At 35.9% G+C, this 22,951-nt stretch overlaps 1 protein-coding gene across 1 annotated transcript in view; it reads right to left on the reverse strand.

The window, feature by feature from the left end:
- Positions 1 to 22,951, reverse strand: part of Psmd14 (proteasome 26S subunit, non-ATPase 14) — an 80,603-nt gene that overhangs the window by 27,642 nt on the left and 30,010 nt on the right. Inside the window, exons 4-7 of the mRNA XM_038336890.1 lie at positions 7,243 to 7,314; positions 6,895 to 7,014; positions 4,700 to 4,770; positions 3,613 to 3,763 (exon numbers count right to left, since the gene is read on the reverse strand). Of these exons, the coding sequence (XP_038192818.1) occupies positions 3,613 to 3,763; positions 4,700 to 4,770; positions 6,895 to 7,014; positions 7,243 to 7,314 (414 nt within the window). The remainder of the gene's footprint in view (positions 1 to 3,612; positions 3,764 to 4,699; positions 4,771 to 6,894; positions 7,015 to 7,242; positions 7,315 to 22,951) is intronic.

The raw sequence follows: 22,951 nt of genomic DNA on the forward strand, positions 1-22,951 counted from the left end.
GCTATGAATTTTATCTCTTTACATACTTGTTTTTTAAATGAGAAAAAGTAGAACTATTATTTGAGTAATTCAAAACTACCTTAAAATATGAAATGTGAACACAACATTTTCCCCAATCCCTAAACATGTGTTGGGGGCAGTAAGCCCTTAGAATATTCATTCTCTAATTCATTTTTCCTGTGCTTGTATTTATTTTCCATCGCTCCACGTTTAGTAGAAGATCCCTGTTTTAAACTCTAGTATCTGCAAAAGAATGAAGAGCATTCCTTCTTCAGTCTTCCCACACGGCAGAAGATCTTCTTTTAGTGATGTCTTCATCATCCGCCCTTCAATGCTTAGCCACAGTTGAACCTGCTTGCTCAGGGCATACTGTTTTCTGATTTACTCTGAACTTACCAAGTATGCTATCAAAGAATACTTTTATATAGTGGCAAATATGGGATTCCGATCTGCAGTCAGATAAATATCCCATTTTCAAAAGTTTATAGAATATTTCTCATTAGGTTAAATAAACATGATTGAAGACAGCCAGTCACTACTTAGGCTTAAATGGCCATTAGTTTCCCTTTAGTTGTCAGCAGAAAACAGGCACTACAATTACAGCATCTAGATACCCACTAACAGCAACCTAGTCATGCAAAGTCAAGCCTCTAAATCAATATGTTTTAAAGAAATAACACATAGGTAAATATGTGAGTTGCATAGTAGCTTTCAGATGCTGCTCAAAGCAGTAAGCCCGCAGTGAGCACATGGAAGACGTGTGGGATGTGACAGGCTGAGTCCACTCCTGAAGCTACTGTGCTGGATCAAGTCCCACTGCAGGCTGACTGCAAAGCAAACTAGGCCAGAGATGACCACTGTGCCGCTAGAAGCTCTGGGTATGTATGTATACTTTACAAATAAACCAAAAACAGAATCTTGGAACTACTTCACTAAATAGTTGGGTTCAAGAGCTCACTGGTAATCTCTATGCATTTACTCTCCATTTACATTATGAATTCATAGCAAAGATTTTCTCTCATATCATTTAAAACCATTTCACTGAGAGACATGAATTCATCTTATAGTGACTTTATTATTTGTGGTGGTCTTACTGCTTGGTCCCAGGGAATAAACCCATCTAATACAAATTAACAGAATATCCATCAAATGGGGAAAAAAATCAATTCATACATAGTACCTACTAAAAATGTTAGGAACTACTATTTAGAATTCAGAGGAATACTGAAGTTCTCTACCACGACTTAAACTACAGGAAGCTGAAGGAAGTGACAACCTTGTCACACTAACTTAAAAGGCTGTGCAATGACCTCTGGTGCTCACTTTCCACTCTGGTTATAAATAACACATAAAATTTAATATTAAAGAGCAAATAAAAAGCTTAAGGGCTATATAATTTTATAGAGTTGGATTTCTTTGTTTATTTTTACCAGCAATAATAATAACAACAGTAACAGAAGCAGAGCCTATCTCTAGGATTAAGTCCAAATGGTTATTACTCTAATATAGGTATTATTCAATAAAATACTTAAGTCACCCTAAATGAAAATTGAGCTTACTGGGAATGAATTAAGATGACAAGGAAACAAACCATAATCATCTAAATTGCTAAAAACATAGGTAATATTGGAATTCATAAAAATGAAAATATACAGAAAAAGGTTTTAAAAGTATGAACAGAGTTCCACTTTTATCTACAAACCGTCATCTTAACTCTTGATTTAATCACTGCTTTGCTAAATATTTTGACAGTTTTGATAAATCACACACCAAGTGAAGGGAAAGTACAATGCTATTCTTCATCTTTATAAATGAATATTCTTAAATTTTATGATTTAACTAAAATATTACGTCATAGATTTACTAGCATTTAGTTTGATTTATACTGTCAAAAGCTCTTGACTATTAAGAGCCTTAAGTTACAACCAAGCTAAGGTGTCAAAAAGGTGCACTATATTCTGACAAAACTTGATCATTTCAGCTAACATAAAGTAATTTTTCATATTTTATAAAATTAGACAGCACTGTCAAAACCTATGCTTTAGGTATAGTTTTAGCTGTAACTTTTATTGTAATATGAATTGCAACTGACCAGAACTAATGAGTATTCAGTATTACACAACACTTGAATTAAGTTTTGAATTTAAAACTGCTATTTAGAACTATACTTGATAAGCCCTAATTATTGTTTGTAAATTATTGTGGTGGGAGCTTCACAAGTTTTAACTCTGTATTTCTAGAATAAAAATTATTATTAAATTAAGTTGCTGAAGACACCTTAAACATCAGAAAATTATACTGTACTTTAAATCATAAAGTTAGTAAGTAATAAGGATTTTCAATTCCTTCGTCAGTATTAAGTTACACATTCTTAGTAAAAGAGAAGGCAAATAAATTGAAATACAGGGATACAGCAAACACTAGAAGTTAACTTAAATTGCTAGTCTATCAGTTGGTATTATTGTTTGGGGGACAGTTCTGTCGTTGAAATGCTACATTACATCTCATAGGATCATGTTTTAAAGAAGACCTCAATTTTTATGCATCCTAACAATGTGGTATCAAAAACCATTCAATTTCAAATTTGCAACACAAAGAATCTATGTTTTAACAATCACATTTAGTTTGTTTCAGCTGCTGAATAGATGTAAATGTAACCCATACCACTATCAAACTCTAGGTCTAATAGATATCAAGCTAATATTTATTTCTAAGTGCTTTAAAAATTATTCATAAAACCTGCATAAAAAGGATTCTATGAATGTATTGTGATTTTACTTTAACAATTATTCTGCACTACAATGGAAGTACATGCTCAAACAAGACACCTCAGCAGTATTTTAAAGCAGTAACCACCTAGCCAATTTCTGTATGTTCTGTAGTTTTTCTAATCCACTCTCCCTGTGGTTGAGCAAAATCGAATTGCCTCTCACATTTGCAGACAGCTCTGTGAAGGTGATAATAGAAGCTGCACCCTGCTGTCATGAGGCAGGAAATAGGAAAATGGCATATGGGGCTAGAAAGAAAGAAATAAGAGGAAAGAACGAAAGAACGAACAAAAAAAGAGAGAGAACTAAACAAGAACAAAAGAGATTTCAACAAAGAACAATATAACCCAATGTGTTCTGCAAGTTAACCTCTTTTCAGAATCAGTCAGCATATTTAATCATTCATCTGTGTCCTCACAGCAAATACATGAATGGCTGATTACCAAGTCTTTGGGCAAGTTTTCATTGTCTAAAGTATTTGGAAAATACAACTCCAGAATACATTTTGCATAATGTCTGAAAAAACAGAGCCCTTTAAATGAACATTTTTACAATGTTCTGATATTTATTAATACATTAACAGAATATATAAAGCAGCAAATATACATATTATATGTAAGCAATCTCATAATGTATAATGTATACATATATATAGGATGTATAAAATAAGAAAATGAGGTATAAAGCTTTCAGTATGGTTTAACATTCAAATTCATGAATTTTTTTTAAATTTAAGAATAAACATTCATTCATGACAATAGCAAACTTAAAATCCCTATATAATGTGTTAAATTGCTAATATCATGCCATATTTATGGACTTGCATACTTTTAAAAGACTCTACCTTTCCTTTCACACTCTGAATGGGATCCACAACCACTGCCACAGCTCTCTCCGACAAGGCTTCAAAGCTCTGCTGAGTGTTGATATCCACACCAGAAAGCCAACAGCCAAAGCCAGGGTGACTGTGATACCAACCAACAACCATCTCAGGCCTGAAACAAAGAGGGCATTCAGACACTTAGAACACAACAAGTAATACACTGATGATATGAAAAGAAATAACACACTAACAGGGTATAAATTAAGAAAAGATGAAAACACACAGGTGTGAAAAAGCACCATTAGAAACTCTGAAATCGGGCACCATATTACCCAGAAAACATGGCAGTGAGTAAGTGTGACAAAGGAGTTGCTATCATTAAGAGATGCACATTAGCAGTGGTAGATAAGGCTTTCAGCTTTTCACCTTGTTACCACACTTTCTCAGAGCCAGTTTTTAGCCTTTCAGCATTCAAGTAAATATCTACTCTTTAACTCCTTAGCTCTGGGAGCTGGGTTTTTCAAGCACAGAGTATATTTTTTAACAATGGACACCAGGATCCACTGTTGTGAAAGGATTAAATATCAATTAAACCAGCAGTAGAACTAGGAACTCAGTCAAAAACCAATTTGCACTGCTCTGCTCAGCTGCTGAGCCTTTTGCTAACATTAATTTTGAAGTTTTTTTCCACAGTAGAAGAATCTGAGCAAGAGAATGACAACCATTGGGAGACTTAGTCTGAGGGGGGAAATACTTGGATTATACTGTCGTATCAACAAACATCTCTTCAGAACTGCATTCGACAGCAATTCTCAAATATACAGACAGAACCTACCAGGTCTTTTGGTTACAAGTCAATACAAAGTAACTCTAGATGCTAAACAGAGGGACATTATAGCCCAAGCCTACCACATGACAGCTGAGACTCTTAATACAAGGCAGTTTTCTGGTCGGGAGATTTTCATTCAGGGTGTCAAGAGGCACCATACAGGCGGTCAACCACACTGATTACTCCCCTTGGAATGATGCTCATAAACACCCATTAACTTTAAGGTACATTTCCAAAAGTATTTTAATTTACAAAAAAATGCTAGTGTATAACACTTACCTTCCTGTTTGTTTCAGCATATCCAACATTTTGGCTTGGAACACTGGATCAACTGCTTCTACACTGACACCCTAAATTATGGGGGGGGAAAAGACAAAAAATTTTATAGGTTTTGATACATGTATTTGAAAGCTAATCAAATCATTGAACCCTAAGATTTAGACCAACAAAATTTCTAAATCTGTCAAGTATTGAATTGCTATTAGCTAATGATTAGACAACATTCAGGGTGTTAAAAGTTTATAGCTATTGCCATATATATTTCTGATTATATATGTATCATCAGAAGTACCAAATAGCTGACAAAGTATGAATTTTTTTTAGATATAACTACCTATGGCAAGCATACCTCCTAATACCATCCCAGTATCAGAATTTAAGTCTAATCTAGCTAAACAAGCCAATTTATCATAAGCACTTCCTCCAACCAAAGCAAAAAGCACACTGAATTCCAATAGAGAAGGCATACTGGAAAACAAAAATACGCACTCTGATGCTGGGCTAAGATTATCTTTCTGGGGTTTTGTTTTCATTATTATAAAGGGAAGAAGATGAAGAGAAGTAAAAGAAGGCAAGGATGGGGGATGAGAGAGGGAGATGAAATGACACAAGCCTCTACAGAAGAGTCTACTGACTCCTGAACCAATGAAATACTTTCTGACTCTTAACAGGGTGAATATAAGCATCAAAATCGCCTATCTTATACTGTCAGACAAACATTACATGGAAATGTGATAATAATACATTGAAATCATTTATTATCCTGATTATCTGCACAGGGACTATCTAAAACACTTCACTGTTATGTCTTTTAATATATCTTCATAGAAAAAGAAGACATAATAGTAGACTAAGATTTCAATGTAAATATAAATTGTGAGTAATAAGTGCTTCTGTATCCAAAAGAACAAAAAGTATAATTATTATCCAGAAAGATAAAAGAATTCTAAATAAAGTTACCAAAACAAGAAAAATTCCAACAACAAAAAACAAGATATAGTACAGATTTTCCTATTGTTTTGTATTATTTTCAAATCTTTTGCATACTATAACAACTAGTCTACAGAAATACTTGTTTCATGTGTGTATGTATGCATGGCATCATTTAAATGTATACAATTTGTTTCAAGTATATAAAGATCCTCAAACAGAGCAAGCATCTTCACCTAATAAGCCTTGCCAGCGTTAAGTAGAACACTGCCACAGCAGAGGGAAGCCTCCATCCAATACACAGAGAAAACACACAACTGAGACTGCTAAATGTCATGGTTTGAGAGTAGGCAGAACTAATACTGACAATTTTTGTCTCAGACAGTGTAATATAGGATGGAATGGCTTCAAAGTGAATATTCAAGACAAGAGTGATCCTGAATTCCTCATCTCCTTCTTTCACCTCTCCAGTGCTGGGATTCAGGGCATTAAGTCATTACATTGCCTTTTATTACTGGGTGTTATTTTTTTCATATTTTCTTTAAATCCAACAGGGCACAGAGGCACACACCTTTAATCTCAGCACTGCAATGCAGAGGCAGGAAGATCTCTGTCAGTTCAAGGATGGCCTACACTACATAAAGAATTCCAGGCTAGCAAGGACTATACGTTAAGACCCCTATTTCAAAACAAACAAAAACAGCCTAAATGCACCACTTTCTATAAAAATCGCCTTCAGTAAATAATAGGCAGAGCAAAATTACCTCTATAAAGAAAACATTTTAAATCGTGTAGATTGCTTTTAAAAAAAATCTATATTTTACTATTTAACATGTAAAAATCATTCACTTTCATATATAGCACACTAAAAAATAATCACAGACTTCAAAGCATTGGAAACCTCACAGGAGGATTAATTTACACACATTCAAGTTTTATACAATATTTTCTAAAAATTTTTGAGCAGATATTCAGAGTAATTAATAGAACACCCTACTCTTATAACAACTGACTTTAACCCCAGCTTGTCTGGCTCACTGGAGGAGAGAATAAGAAAGTTAGTACCAGCGTCTGAGCTTTTCAGAGCCCACGGTGCAGTGAAAAGACTGACTTAATTTCAACACAAGATAAAATTCATACTATTAAGTCTTATGATTGCTGTTTTCTACTGCAAAGAAAAAACATAGAGAAATGAAAGTCATTTTGAACTTAAAAAAAGAAAAGAAAAATGAAACAAGCAGCAGCCAACATAAAGAACTACTCACAGTTCCTGACTGCGGCATAGCAAACACATCAATCACTCGGACGGTGTAGTCATCAACAAATTCGCCAAGCATGAGACCCATAACTTCCATAGGAACTCCAGCACGGCCATGCTTTAGCATCTGTAAAGAGGAAGAGGTACAGACACAAAGCACATTTATTTGAGATCTTGACTCACAGACACTCATGTTGCCAAATAACCTAGTTTGCTTCTGTGAAAATAAAAGCCAATTTTATAGATGTGCCGTAAATAATACTGATACCTGGGGGAATTAAGGTGATAAATATGCCGAAGTAAAAAAGAGACTTCAAAAGAGGTTCTAAAGCAAGTAACTCTATTCCTTCCTTACCTTTAGCAATGCCAAGGAAGAGATATAGACTTGTTCTGCAGTGTCCACGGCAGGAGCATCTGTAGGTGGACCCTAGGAACAAGTTCATCAGTTACTATAACACACAGAATAGTGAAGTAAGAATTAAAGTTACATGTAAAATAAACTTGATTATTTTAATAAACATTCTAGAAAAAAATCAAGTATCTTTTTATTCAATTACAATACAAATAATCATGAAGACATTTACAATTATTAAGCATAAAGGTAACAGTCAAAACTCAGTACCCTGACTTTCCAATAGGCATAAAGTTTATTTCCACAATGCTCATCTACCTTGGCTATAAAATAATTATTGTCAATTACTGCAACATTTGTTACCACTATGTTACAATATAATATTAATATGAACAACACACTCTGCACGGGCCTATTGACGTTGTTCCTTTCCCCACACAAATTTAAAACAGCCACCTCAGGTGCGAACAAACCAGGTAAAGTCAGGTGGGTAGCAAGAAAATACCCCCAGTAACTAACCACTGCCTTTCATACTATAACAGGCTAATGAACCAAGTAAGCTTCTCACAAAAAGAAACAAATCTCTATAGGTTGTCACAATGAGACTCAAAGAGCAACTTGGGGTTTTTGCACTTAAGGTACCTTCACCCCAGCAGCCAGTAAATACAATTCTATGCCAAGCAGTACACATCATTTAAAAAAAAAAAAAAAAGTCTGCCTTTCTTTCTTTAATATTGGGATGTGTAGAAGACCTTCACCCGTCTACCATGTCAAAGTGCTAACTGCTCATCCTCTTTGTGTTTATGCTTTTACTTGCTGAAACTGAACAACTGCTTTACTCATACTCCACTAACAGTCTACGTGTTTCTATCGATTTCTATCGGGGGGCATTTAAAAATCTCACAATATCTGCTGGAACCACTAACTAGAACTATAGATGGTTCCCAAGTCAAACTCCATTTATCGTCACTGAATGCAGCTTTGCTGATTCTTTCAACTAGATTTTCAAAATGAAAACTAGCTGGTAAGCCAAAGCACTTTCTGCTGGAGTTATAAAAGTTTTAATAATTTAATTCCATTCACTTAGATAAGAAACTTAAGAAAGACTAAGAACTAGGGCTGGAGAGATGGCTCAGTGTTAAAAACACTACCTGCTCTTTCAGAGGACCCAGGCTTGAATTCCAGCAAGCCCCTGATAGCTCACTAATGAGAACATCATGTCTCCTCTGGCCTCCACAGGCCCTGTGTATGTGTGGTGCACATACATATATATATAGGCAAAACATCTCTATACATAAAATATAAATAAATAAAAAATTTAAAGGCATGAAGAAAAAGTGGAAGACTGTACATTTGTGGAAGTTAGCCTTAATATGATAAATACCATATTCAAGTTATTTCTTGGACATAGAACAACTTTAAAAATTGTATGTGTCCTTCTTTTAACCCAATTTGGTAATGTCAACAAACGTGGGGCGCTTTTTTTTTTAAAGTTTTCTTAGTTTTTATTTCATGTGCGTTGGTGTTTTGACATGGGTGTCAGGTCCCCCGGAGCTGGAGTTACAGACAGTTGTGAACTGCGATGTGGGTGCTGAGAATTGAACCCCGGTCCTCTGGAAGAGCCATCATTTCCCTGACTAACCCCTGAGCCATCTCTCCAGTTAAAATGGCCTTTTTCAACTTGCCAGAAAATAATTATTAAAAAGAAAAAAGTGACCACATTTTCACCTAAATATATTGCTGACAGAATCCAGAAACTATTTCGGTCATCAATGTAAGAAAGCTACCTTTGTTGTATGTTTTTGTTTGTATGTAGCAAAGTATCTGGCACACAGCAAGAATTCAGTAATACTTCCTGAAGAAATGAATCAATGAAAATGGTATAGAAAATCGATAGAACTGAAGACTTTACAGCAGTTATCTGAGAGGAAGCAAGCATATGCAAATGGAGAGTTTATTTTCTCTTACAACCTATTTTCTTAGGGTTCAGAATCACACTAACAGAAGTCCTGTGTTAGGAAAAACCACGGCCCTTTTGGTATGAGTGCTGTCTGTAGGACTGTCAGAGGTATCTACTGTTTGCTCTCTCATCTCCCTACCTCTCCAGAGCTCCTCCCTATCCCAACAGAATCTCTACCTGCCCCCCTTTCCCTCTTGCTTCCCTTCCTCCAAAGTCTTTCTAATTGATCCAGGTTGGTTTCAAAGGCTTCAGCCTCCTGACCTCTCTCTCAGGTGCGGGCCACCTATTTTATCTCTTAGTCATGTTAGCCAGAGAATAAAATTACTTGGCGTGGGTATGGGGTACTGGCAAGAAGTAGAGAGAGGTTGGTAGCAGTTAAACGTACAGTCAGACAGGAAAAGGAGAGGGAAGAGAAACGGGTAAATATGAGAGCAGTGAGCGTCTCACCTAGGCTGCAGCACACCTGTGCGTACGTCTACACTCACTTGTGCGGAATAAAACGCAGTGAGGCAGTGAGGGCGCAACCCCACTAACGACCCTGGGCAGAGTTCAGAGAGGGATGTAAAACCTTCAACAGCTAAACAACAAAGACTTAGCCTCAAGAGGGAAAAAAAAATGTGGAATTTTAGAAATCTACACATAGTGGTTTTTTGGTAAACAGTTCTGTAGACCAGCATACTGATAATTCCAAAAAAAAAAAAATTATCCAAAAATTGGAATAACAAACATTTTAAAAACCTCTGCCAGTAAATATGATTTTCTTTGTAATATAGTTTTGAAGAAAAGATTTAAGAAGTTACACAAGTGATCTACAAGAGCTAGTTCCAGGACAGGCTCTAGAAACTACAGGGAAACCCTGTCTCGAAAAACCAAAAAAAAAAAGAAAAAAAGAAAAAGAAGAAAAAGAAGTTACACAAGAAGGAATAGGGACAAAATAACATTATTGTGGGTTCCATACAGTGAATACAATATTATCTCTTATAAATGGAAAGGGATAGAGTTCAGTGGTGACTATTCTAGAAATTAACTGCTTAAAAGAGTAGAGTTTATGAGCATCTTACCAAGTCAGGAGGGTAAAGGGAGTGAACACACACTGGCTGTACAGGAATGGAAGAGCCAGGTGCTGGGGGCGTTCCAGCTTTGTGGACACTATCATGGGACGCCGTGGAGAGACTTGCTTTTTCTATTTTTACAAACAGGTTTGTTTAGAGCTACAAGAGTCAGTGTACTGGACAGGAAAAAGTTTTACCTGCAGCCACTCAATTTCAAGTCTTTTAACACACAGACAATCAAAAACCAAGAAAAATTTAAAAATACCAAATGATATAAGATGAAATAAACTGTTTATGAAGAAATACAAAGATGAACAATGTCTTGTGTTTAAAAAAAAACTGACTTAACTGAACAATTTAGGAGCAGACATGTTCAGATTTCAGAACATCTGCAGTCTAAACCAATTAAGCACCCAGGATTTAAAAGTCCAAATTGCTACAAATCTTTTCCTCCCTCCCTCCCTCCCTCCCTCTCTCTCTGGAATGCACTTTACTGTGAAAGCCACAGTGGCTACTATGGTTTGTGCTTCTTCACTGAAACAGAATAACACTGCGTAACAGTAAATCATCTTTGCACTTCTAAAATCAATTAAGTAGTTTGTATTTACATTTTGTTTTTCAGATTAAAAGTGATATTGGCCCATTCATCTTCATTAAGATTATTAGATTTTGATATCATTATAGGGAATTTATAAAATAATCTGGAAACTTTTATAAGTTTTCTAGTTACAAAGCTTTTTATATATCTGTTCTGTACGTACATTAAATTATCGAGCATTTAAAATTCAGTGAGTTCACTATTGAAACATTTGGCTCTGTAGCAACTTTTAGAGCTAGCTGCTGTAACTCTTTCAATCAATGTATTGATAAATCAGGTTATCTCCATCTTGAACCTAAATAGACTTCTATGCCATTTTGAACATTTCACTTCATTAGTTTTCCAAGTTGCCACCATAGAACTGAACATATTTTATTTTTCTTTTTATATTGCTTAATAGAAGCATTGGAAACTAAATTTGCTTCTCTATATCATGCTACAGTATTAACCAAGAGTATTAAAGAAAAGAGTATTAAAGAGTATTCTTAGAAAAGAAAAGGCATGGCAAAAGCTTTTTAAAACTTTTTTTTTATTTTATGTGCAACAGTGTTTGTTGTGCCTGCATGTATGTCTATGTAAGGGTGTCAGATCTTGCAGTCACAGACAGCTGTGAGCTGCCATGTGGGTGCTAGGGACTGAACACTGGTCCTCTGAAAGAGCAGTCAGTGCTCTTAACCACTGATCCATCTCTCCAACCCCTGCAAAAAAATTTTCTAATAATGTCTATATGAGCAGTAACATATCTGACAGGTAAAAAGCAATCGATGAAGGAATACATAATTTAAAATATAACCTAAGGCTACAGAGAAACCCTGTCTTGAAAAACCAAAAAAAAAAAAAAATCTAAAATTTCTGAATACTAAAAAGTTAAAAAGGAAAACAGTCTGAAGATTAGTTGCCTCCTTCTAGTTATGTCAAAAAAAGTCATTACAGAAACAAATTTTTAAAATTACTAAGCCCTCAGCAGAAACAGTCAAAGAATATAAAAGCTAATTATATAAGAAATACCAAAATGATATAAACATGAAAAGTGTTCAACCTCCTACCTGACCTTCTTTAATTAAAGCAATACCAATTAACACATTAAGACTTTTTTCCCAACAAGACAAGTTTTACAGTGTCCACTTTTGGAAAGGGTAATGAAGGAAACACTGAGCTGCACTGGTGTTGATATGAACTGGTGGAATCCATCAAAAGCAGCTGAACAATGTATAGCAACAGCATTAGGGTTGTACAAACTTTGTGACCTATTTCTTCACTCCTAGAAATTATTTGAGTAAATAAACAAAGATGTTTGCAGGAACTAGAATGTTCATAGCTGTCTTTAAATAATGCAAATAAACTTAAGAACTTAACCTACAATTAAATAACATAGTTGAAAGCCGTATCCTCTGATGACTATAGTCATCTTAAACAGCAATAAGCACGTACTTAAAGCAAGTATCTTAATCTGTGCTATAGGAACAGGGTTTCTCTATGTAGCTCTATCTGTCTTGGCACTCACTACATAGACCAGGCTAGCCTCACACTCACAGAGATCCCCCTGCCTCTGCCCCCGAGTGCTGTGGCTTAAAGGAATGTGACATCAAGTCCAACTATCGGAGATATTTTAATTAAGAATCCTGAAAGAAGCCTCCCTTAAAGTGGAAGGAAGAGAGGGAGGGAGAGAGGCAGGCAATAGGAGAAAAGGGTAATGCGTATGAAACTACCATGATTATGAGAATCACTCCACAAAATATAAGCATATCAAATCATAACACATAACTTAAAGCCATACAATTTTGTCAACTATAGCTCAATAAATATGAGGTAACAAAAAGGAAAGCCACAAGGAGTGTAGCCACCAAACACACTGGCATGAAGGCCGATTCTCCAGGGCTTTGATGGAAGGGAAAGCTAACTAGCCATCAATCCAGTCCACAAAGCGAACAGGTAGGCTTAAGTGTTTACTAGTGCAAAGTATTTTTAAGCACTAAAGGATGGAGATTTTTGGCCAGTTCTTGACTTTTAAGTAAGAGATTCCACAATTAAAAAATAATTTACTCTCAAAATTTACAGCATCACAGGACAGGAGCATGAGAAAAGTCATGACAAACTATGAAAACCGTGAGGACATTTGGTAAAAACAAAACACTCTTTGAATACCTGAAAAAAGTCCTGACAGAATACAACTGTTAGACTAATAGTTCTGAACACACAAACTCTGAACTGGTCCTGCCTGTATCACTTGGAAACTTGTCAACAACACACATTTCTTACACGGCCCAGAAATGAGGGTTCTAAGGAAGTTAAGTCCTGACGAAGCTTGAGGACCACTGACTTTAGACTACATGTGTACAGACCTGGAAGTCAATGGGAAAAATTATCCAAGCTAGTAGACTGGAGTTCACTATGAGAAAAATCTTGTGATAAAGCAAGATACATAGAAAATGGATTTTTTCTGTAACTAGAGTTAATCAAGTATGACTGTTCAGATTAAACATTTGATGGCTGAATAGATCAAACAATACAGTAAATTCTCTATTATTAGGGTAAATGCACACTAAACAACATACAATAATGAAAGGATCTTCTTTCTGGTGCTTCATCAACACAACTACAAAATTATCAGCTTCTACATTGTGCCAACTCTTCACGAGCACTCTAGGACAACTACTTTATCAGCCCATTCAGAATGCTAAGCACATTTTAGAAGTTAAACATCAACGTCAAGGTTCTTTAACAACTTCTGCAAAAACTGAAAGCAAAAGAATTTAGTAAAGTGATAATCTAAGCAAGCAAAAAGCTAAAAAATAAAAAAAAAAAAATCCAGCGCTAACAAAGACCAGCCTGTATTTCACACAATTCCACTCAAAATAAACACACACATATCTAGCAGGTCCGTAAAGTAAGAACATCTGAATGTTTTCTAAGGATAAATGTTAAAACTTAAAGGGATGCTCCTATCTAACACCAGAACCTGCCAAGCATGGCAGCACACACCTAGGGTCCCAGAGCTCAGGAAGCTGAGGCAGGAGGACTGATGCACATCTGAGGCCAACCTGGCTACACGGGAGGTACCATGGGATACATAGCAAGACCACGTCTTAAAACAAGACAAACAAATAAATTAGAATATGACTTACAGTTATATAATTCTGGAACTCCATGAATTAGATGTGTCTATACCTCACAAAGATCAGAAACTGAGAAGCTTTTGTTATTAAATCTGCAGTACTTAATTCCTCAAGGGCACTTTGAAATTACTTAAATCTGAGTGTTTAAAGTTTGTTTTAAAAGTGGGGATAAGAGATATACATCTTAAGCTGAAGAAATATATGCGTCAACAACCTAAACTGTAGAATAAATAACTGATCCACAGGCAACGGAGCTAGCCTCATTCAGACATCAGCAACTACCCACCAATGATGTAAAACAATGTACTCTACAACAGCACAAAGCTCACCTTTGTACAAGTAAAACAGAAACAGTCACACATGTCTACAAATATTAAATATATCTAAATTAAATGAAACATGGGTTTTCTGTTTTGTCTGGTGTTCTCCTCATTTAGAAGATTAAAAATCTGATCCAGCATAAAAAAAAAAAAAAGGGCTGTGACTTTTACTTGGGTAGCCCTTGTTGACTAAGTGCTAAAAAAATTTTTAAAAAGGCATTTGCCGTTATAACAGCATAAAAACCATAGCCTCAAAGTGTTACCTACTCAGGCCTTTTAACAAATTTGTTAACACTATTAGTTATATTACTCCACCTTTCTCTTAGTGTGAACTGGTATCAATTATTTAGCCAATTTTATTAAGTTATTAAAATACCTGCTGATTAATCATGAACCAAAGTGTCACATAAAAGAAATGTAAAATAAATAGTATCAGTGAATTGAAACATGCCCCAAATATCTAAGAATATAAATTTACTTTGGGAAATGACATAAAACATTTTTAGTATTAAAATGTTACAGACTTATGTTTTATTATAACTGTTTAAGGTGTATACTTGGTCTTGAATTTTAGAATTATCTTTAAATCTGTTAAAATGTATGTTTTTAAAAAAAGAGAGAAAGAAGACTTTATTAACAAATAAAGGTGATTGTATTTCAATACAAAAGAAATGTACAATATGCTAAGCAGTTGACAGAAAATATCCTTAAAATTTATAGGCTTCAATTTTATTATGAAATTCATAAATTTAGTAAAACTACCGCCATCGGTTTTGTCAATTAAACTGTCTTAAAAACAAAATTATAAATGGATGAATCAAAACCTATACAATTAACTACCACTGTATTGTTTATCTCTTCTTATCCAGCAAGGTAAGAGAGAACCTTTTACTACTTTAATCTTGCGTATTAAACAACGAGTGTGAAAACAAGCTGCATGGAAGCTACCTCTGCGGCCCAGCTCCACTGACTAGTGGAGCACCCTGATCTGGGAGGTGTTAATTGGCAATAGGAGAGCAAGTCAGAAGCCTGTTCCCCACCGTCCTAACCCAGCAAGGCTAGGTCATTAAAGTGGAAATGAATTCTTTCATGTGGACTTAACCCTTTCACTACATGGTTTCAGCTGCTTTCTCTCAATTAATTTTTAAAAAACTTGTTACTTTTTAGAGTTAAAATTGTTCCAAAAGAGGGGGGAGGAGTCCTTTGGCTGACAGGTCCAGTGACTGCATTATTCAGAAAAGAACACAGCAAGTTAATTGCAATGTAATACTGCAACTCTCTCCAGATAAACATACAAACTAATTGTATTTGCTTATTTTAACACCAGAACAAAAATCTAGCATACAGTGTTTAGAAATAGCTCAGAACCATTTTAGTCACAAGAAATTTCATTTAACATTTCAGGCTTAAGAATCCAACAACTATACAATTTATCACCTTAACATTAAGATAAACTGACAGCATTTTTTTTTTATTTTTAAAGTGCATACAAAATTCTCAATATAAAAATGCTTTGAAGCATAGGAGTTAATACACCTTTCTAATTATGTTTCATTATTCTGATAAGGTGCAGTCACAGCATATCCTGATGACTGGTTGCCAAAAAAAGCCAAAATTCCTTTTATGGCATGATCTCAGGTTTCCAGATGGCACATTAATTCTTTTTTTTTTTTAAAGAGAGAAACAAAAAAGGGAAGAAAATAAGAATGGAAATGTCAAAATAATGATGCATTGCTTTTCAAATGCCACATTTATAAATACTAATATTCCCTATATTTTACTTCAGGAATAAAGACTATATAGACAAGATACTAAATACTATAAAGATTAATGTACCTATGCTATATCTTGAATCTGAATAATCTTGAAAGCACTGATTTTAATGAAAACATTGTAAGTCTGAGAAGTAAACATTTGAAAACTTATACCTTATATCTGACACTAAATATTTGTGATAAATCGATAAATAATTACCAATATGATGATGGAGATATAATTTTACTCACTGTTGAAATACCTCTGGACTCCTGAGAAACTATACTAAAAATGTGCTTATTCATTAGAAGCTAAAAATGATAGAAAACGCAATGGCTCAAGGATGCACAAACTGGGGAATCCAGCATATTCCTATACAATATTCTTTTCTTCCTTTGCACCTCCTCTCAAGCCCTCTAATTATCTTACAAACTCAGTTCCACTTAGAAAACTTTCCCATCCTAAGCCTTTCCCATCTCCAACACAACAAACTAAGTGGCACCTTAAGAGCCAATAATTTAAAAATATAAAAATTTCAGTGGGAACAGGCACTGAGGTGAAAGTAATATGTTGGCAGGAGAGACACGGAGAAGACACCATTCCCCAGTAATAGAGATCTGATCAAAGTAGCCTAAGAACTGGTGGCCCGGAGTCTGGTGCACAGCTCTGACTTTTCTTTCCCTCTAAGACTACCCTTTGACAGTCACTTTAAAACAGTTTTCACCTACTTAAAAACATGTGTGTATGTGTGTAAAATGTCATGAATATCAGTCAGAATAGACATCTATAAACTCTATCCTACCAGAACAGACTGAATGCCCTTCATTCTGTGTAACTACTACTATCAGCCACATGACAGGAAAGAACCAGTACAATGACTGACTACTTTTAAAAGTTCAAACTTTTGAACCTAAAAATAACTGTAAGCATCTGGGAACAGCAAATTACACTGTCTTTTACAACTCAAATAGGGGATCAGGAAAGGCAGAATCTGGAATTCCCTACAACACAAATACTGAAAACATCAAACTGTTCCATAACAGACACTGCAACCAGTTAACAGGTCTCCACATTCACATTTAAATTTTTCTTTTCATTTGTGTGTGTGTGTGTGTGTGTGTGTGTGTGTGTGTGTGTGTGTGAATGAGCAAGCCTGCACATACAGAACGCAGAGGACAACTTTCAGTAATAAGTTCTCTTCTGCCACCATGGGCTTCAAGGATCAAATTCATAGTCAAGCTATGAGCTGAGCCATTTTGCTGGTTGGGCTCCATTTAAAAAATACTATTCAACTAGTACTGCTTATTTTAAGTGTTTCAATTACAAAATATAAACAAAATTAGTTGCAAATGATCATTTTGTGAAGCATTTAAAACTCATTATTTCAACTCCTAGTTACTCTTAGCGATCTGATCCCTTATGCACACATCTATATATGGACATACAGACTGCATGCTCTTATTATTCATTCAATAATCACAAGCTTAGGAAGCCTTCTGTCATGTGTGAGTATGAAAAGGTAGGCAATTCTACGCCTTTAAAAAGATTACAAAGTAGAAGGTACCCAAGAAAAATAAAATTAAAACTGCAGCACAGTAGAACAAGAACAAAAATAAAAGAGAGTACCTAAATCATAATAAGCAATTTGATACACCTTCCCCTGTACTAAGAACTGAATATGCAAGCTTTTCCCAAGTGGGGAAGGAACAGAAGGGAACAAAGCAAAAGCAAGCAATACACTAACAGGCACAGACACGTAAGAGCGACTATCCTATGCATTAGAGTTCAGAGAGTTCCAAACAACAGCATGAGCTGACTAAACTGCAGAAACTTAGATGTCAAACATAATTCTGCTTCAATCTGAATGGATATTTTTCTAAAGGACGTTTAAAAAGGGGAGACCCTTTGGGACTGGCAGTATGGCTCCGTCAACACAAATGTGCTCTGTGAACACAGGGCACAGAACTCTGTGATCCCCAACACCCATGTAAAAAGCTAGGCATGGTAGGGTATGGTGGAGAGTGTAATCCCAGCACCCAGGAAGCAGAGATAGAGGATCCTAGTGCTCACTGACCAGTCAGTAGAGCCAAATTGGTGAGCTCCAGACCAAGATGCAACACTATTTCAAAAAAGTGGTTGTCAATTCTGAGAACAACCAAGGTTACCCCCCCTGCCTTCACTCACACATGCACACACAGATAGACCTTTTGGGCTGGAGAGATGGCTGCGTAAGTACCTGAGCTTAGTCTCTGGAACATATATGGAGAAAAAAGAACCAACTCCTGCAAACCGTCCTTTGATCTCCATAAATGTGCCATGGTTCATGCATGCATGTGCATACACATACACACACATAAATAAAAAAGATAGAAATTAAGGTAAATGTACTTGTACATTGCATTTATGGGAAAAGTTAAAGTTATTAAGTTATTTATTAAGTTATTTCTTAATATAGATCAAATAATGTAAAATTGGTTGACACCCATGAAAGAAATAGTTTCTTACTCAAAGGATATGTTTTCCCATACAAAAACTATGTCTTAGAACATATTGTGAAATTAATGTGTATGGAATGTGTATAAAGATTACATCTGTTTTGTCTCAAGTCTGGGTTTTCCTTTAACATGCTATCCTCAGAAGTAATATTCTTACTACTATTCTTACATACTGTAAGAAGCTGATTATCAAACATCCAAGCAATGGGCACCAATGGAAGGGGAGGCAGAGTTCAAGACTGGATTAGTTGCATCACTGATCAAAGGAGCTGAAGGTTAAGAGGATGCTACTGTGATCAGCTGTTAGAAACAGCAGCCAGAAGAGCCAGGCCCTGAAGGTTTTTAAACAAATACTGAACCTTGACTGTCTGTGTGCAGTTTTTGCTTTCTATTTTAAAAAATGTTAACCTCATGTTTCTTTCTTTACAAATGTTATTTATCTCATCTAATGAAAGAAAAAGACAAAAGAACATGTAAGAAACAAGTGAATATATATATATATATATATATACACACACACACTTAGAAAACCTGTGTGATAGACAGTATGACAAGCACTAGATATGTATATGATAAACTAATTAGATGTAGTGCTAATTCTTAAAATGTAGTGTCTCCAAAACTACATATTATATTTATATACAAATATAAAAATGAATATATAACACAGGTTTGGGGCCAAAATGACAGGAAACATGGTAAGCTTTAGGAATAATAAAAGCAAAGCAAGGCCTGGTGTTCAAAGAGCCTCTCCAGAAACGAGTAATGAACACATGAGGGGTTCTGAGCCTGCTAGTATTTCAAAATTGCATGTCACTTAAAATAACTCTGACGCCTGGGCCCAGCCTGAAATTCTGATATAACTGCTCTCGGATGGGGTTCAGGCATTTTTTTTTTCCTTTTTCTGAGACAGGGTATGTAGCCCTGGTTGGCCTGGAACTTACTAAGTAGACCAGACCAACCTAGAATTCACATAGATCCATCTGCCTCTGTTTAGCAAGTGCTGAGGATATTTGCAAGTGCTGGGCTTAAAGGTTTGTACCACCACACCATACCCAGCAAGTTTTATTGTTGTTGTTGTTGTTTTAAAGACCCCAAGAGATTCCTGGTAAAAGACCACTGACCGAAACTTACAAAGCAAAGGACTACACTATCCAGTTAATAAAAACCAAGTTTGCAAGTTTGCCCAGGTAGCTGTCGTGAAATTTCAGAGGTTTAGAGCCAATTTTCAAACATTAAATTCTATATTGTTGCAGATTTATTGTAATTTTCACTCAGTGAGACATAGTTTACAGAATATCACAGAAGTACAAAGTAGGATGGATTACATGTGGCAATTCTTGCTGTGTATAAAATACTCCTAGGTCTCTCGGGCACACAAAGTATCAGACTCCTCTGACCTCTTGTGGTTAGTTGTAAACAAGTAACTGGCTTTAACCAACTGAAAGAGAAGCAGAAATGACCTGACCTGTATTGTGCTCAAAGAAAAACTTTCAAACAGTGATAATGCTGTTTGTTACCTGGCATCAGAATAATGAGGATACCAGAACAGAGAAATCAGCTGAACCATCACACACAGTGTGGCTCCAAAGAAAACGTTTTCATGCTGAGTCACTAAGATTTGGTTGTTTCTAACTCATGACCTGGCACACTGAAATAACAACTAACTTCTGGGGGAAGAGAAAAAAGGTTATTTTTTTAAAAAACTAGGAGAAAAATAAGGAGCAAATATTAATAATGAAAGCAAAAAAAAAAAAAAAAAGAAAAGAGAGAGTTTAGAAAGTATCTCACAGCTCACAGGCCAACAAGGGATGACCAAAATAGCATGGGGCACTAAAGTAATTTAAATAGTGTAGCATAAAATGGCTACTTTAAAATACAAGGCACTTGCAAAGAGAGCTCGAACTGTAAAAAAACATAAAATATCATGAGTCAAATAAGTAAACAGTCCTTTCCATCCTAGTATGCCTAGTTAAGGGAAAAGACCACTCGGCCTCACAGTGGCTGTTCACTCTTCATCATCTTATTAAGCCCCAAAAGGACTCTGGTCACACTCCTGACAACAAATGACTCCCACACCTTTCTCCATGCAGGAGAATCACTGTATCTTAGCCAGAGTGCTATTACTTTTATTCAACACTGAAGACAACAGACAACAGCAAAGACAAACAAGGTTTAAACACAACTAATGTTTAAACCTAGGAGAGAAGTCAGCTGCACACTGACTTAAAGGGTTCTTGCGTTTCTGATGGTAGGAGAGTTGCTGACGTAGACTGGTGGTGAGAACCACAGATAACAGCTAGCCCTCCAAATGAACAATGGCTGCACTAGGAAGAAGTGCAATCAAACAGTTTGAGCACACTGGAGGATTGCTTGTGTGGGACAAAAAAAATGGAGAGGTACAATATGGTTGCATGTGGGGACTGACCAGTTAGGAAATATCAAAATCTATTATGAAAAGCATGAAATACCTGTAGGCTGGACCTCAAAACTCAAGAATCTGAGCACTTGCCAAACATGCAACTCACTACAAACATATTCATGTAGACATGAAGCCCATTTTTCTCCCACGTATTTGTTCACGCTTTCCAGAAATTACCTAAGATCCCCAACTTGTGCTAAAATCTGACATTAACACAGCTTGTAACAGTAACATGGTATCTAATCTTCAAGAGGCTGTTTAGACCCTGACCAAAAAGAAATAATACAAGACAGTTCAAAAATATAAAAAGCAATCAATATTTCCTGAAAATTAAACATCATAGCATCTACTATAACAGAATGACCATATTAAAATGCATGATAATGAATTCCATTTTAATTTCTGATAAATATTTTTAATAAGTATACCCTATGCAGCAATTAGAACACACCAGTATTTAAACAAAGTTAGATGGAGAGTAACAATATACGCCTTTAGCCCCAGCACCTGGAGGAGAGGAGGAGGCAGAGGCAGGCAGATCTCTGAGTCAGAGGCCAGCCTAGTTTAACAGGGAGTTCCAGGACAAGGATAACACAGTGAGAGAGACCCTGTCTCAAATTAATTATTACTTGAAAAAAAATCACAGCTAACCAGGAACCTAATATTTTATTTGCTAAATTTAGCAAGTTTACCCCAAGTAACTCTAAGCACTTTGTTCTATTTGGCTCTCATTTGTTTCCCCTGGCTTAAGCCAGAGGCAACTTTATATTAGCATACATACCAACACCTTTCTCAAAATTTGTTAATTCTTTGTCTTGAAAGAAGAAACACACCTTTAATCTCAGCACTCTAGAGGCAAGTGGGTCTCTGTGAGTTCAAGGCCAGCCTGGTCTATGTAATGAGTTCCAGGACACTTGGGTTGTGTAGAGAGACTCTATCTCAAGGACAGACAGACAGACACAGATGGGAGGGGAGAGAGAGAGAGAGAGAGAGAGAGAGAGAGAGAGAGAGAGAGAGAGAGAGAGAGAGAGAGAGAGAGAGAGAGAGAGAGAGAGAGAAAGAGAGAGAGAGAGAGGGGGGAGAGAGAGGAAACAACAGCTTTAACATTAAAGCAACTTCACAAGGCTCAGGTTCACACCCATAATTCACATTAAATTTACATTTCACTGGTAAAATTTCCACTTGTTATAAATCAGTATTTACATTGAAATAGCATCTCTCCAAACATTAAAAATAAACAAACAAAAAAAATTCACTAACTACAAATATGTCTTCTATTTCAGAGCATGCCACCAATATAGCCTGCTGGGCTCTCAGACCCCAACTGTAGCTAGCTTTTGTACTTTAACTGTGCAAGGTTTCTTCCCCTTTCTACAATGTAGAAACACATCATGAATTCTCCATGACTCCAAACACTCTGCGCTCTGCACTCGCTCACCTGTAGCTTTACACAGAGCTGAGAGATGCTTTACATGCTCCAATTGATCAAGTTGACAGTTTCAGAGAAAGCTAGATAAACGGGAATTCCACACTGAAGGAAAATGAGTAAACACACACCTCAAATGATGTTCGTAAATAATTCTTTAAAGTCTGTGAATAAATACACTTTAATTTTGATGCACTATCTCATCCAAACATTCGGATGCTTTTGTGAGCCAGGCACACATGAAAAGACAATCCTTAGCATGTGTGCTCTCCATTAAGAATTTCAGGTCCACACAAAAGAATAAGTATATTCAAAAATAAGATAAATAAGAAACTAGAGAGAAAAGTACTACATAGCAAACCAAAGAGGCAGCAGACTGAACATGGGGTTATTTACCTAAGATAATGTGATCTTTCGTAGGCCCAAGTAGAAAGCCACCTCTAGGAAAGCAGCCAACAAGGTGGCAGTAGAAAGAGAGGGGGCTAAGTGGCAACATCCATCCTCACTGTGAACAACACACACATGCAGATTTAGCCAATTTCTTTCCTTTGTTTCTTGCAAAATTTAT

This window comes from Arvicola amphibius, chromosome 7 (genome assembly GCF_903992535.2).
Source record: "Arvicola amphibius chromosome 7, mArvAmp1.2, whole genome shotgun sequence".
NCBI lineage: Eukaryota > Metazoa > Chordata > Mammalia > Rodentia > Cricetidae > Arvicola > Arvicola amphibius.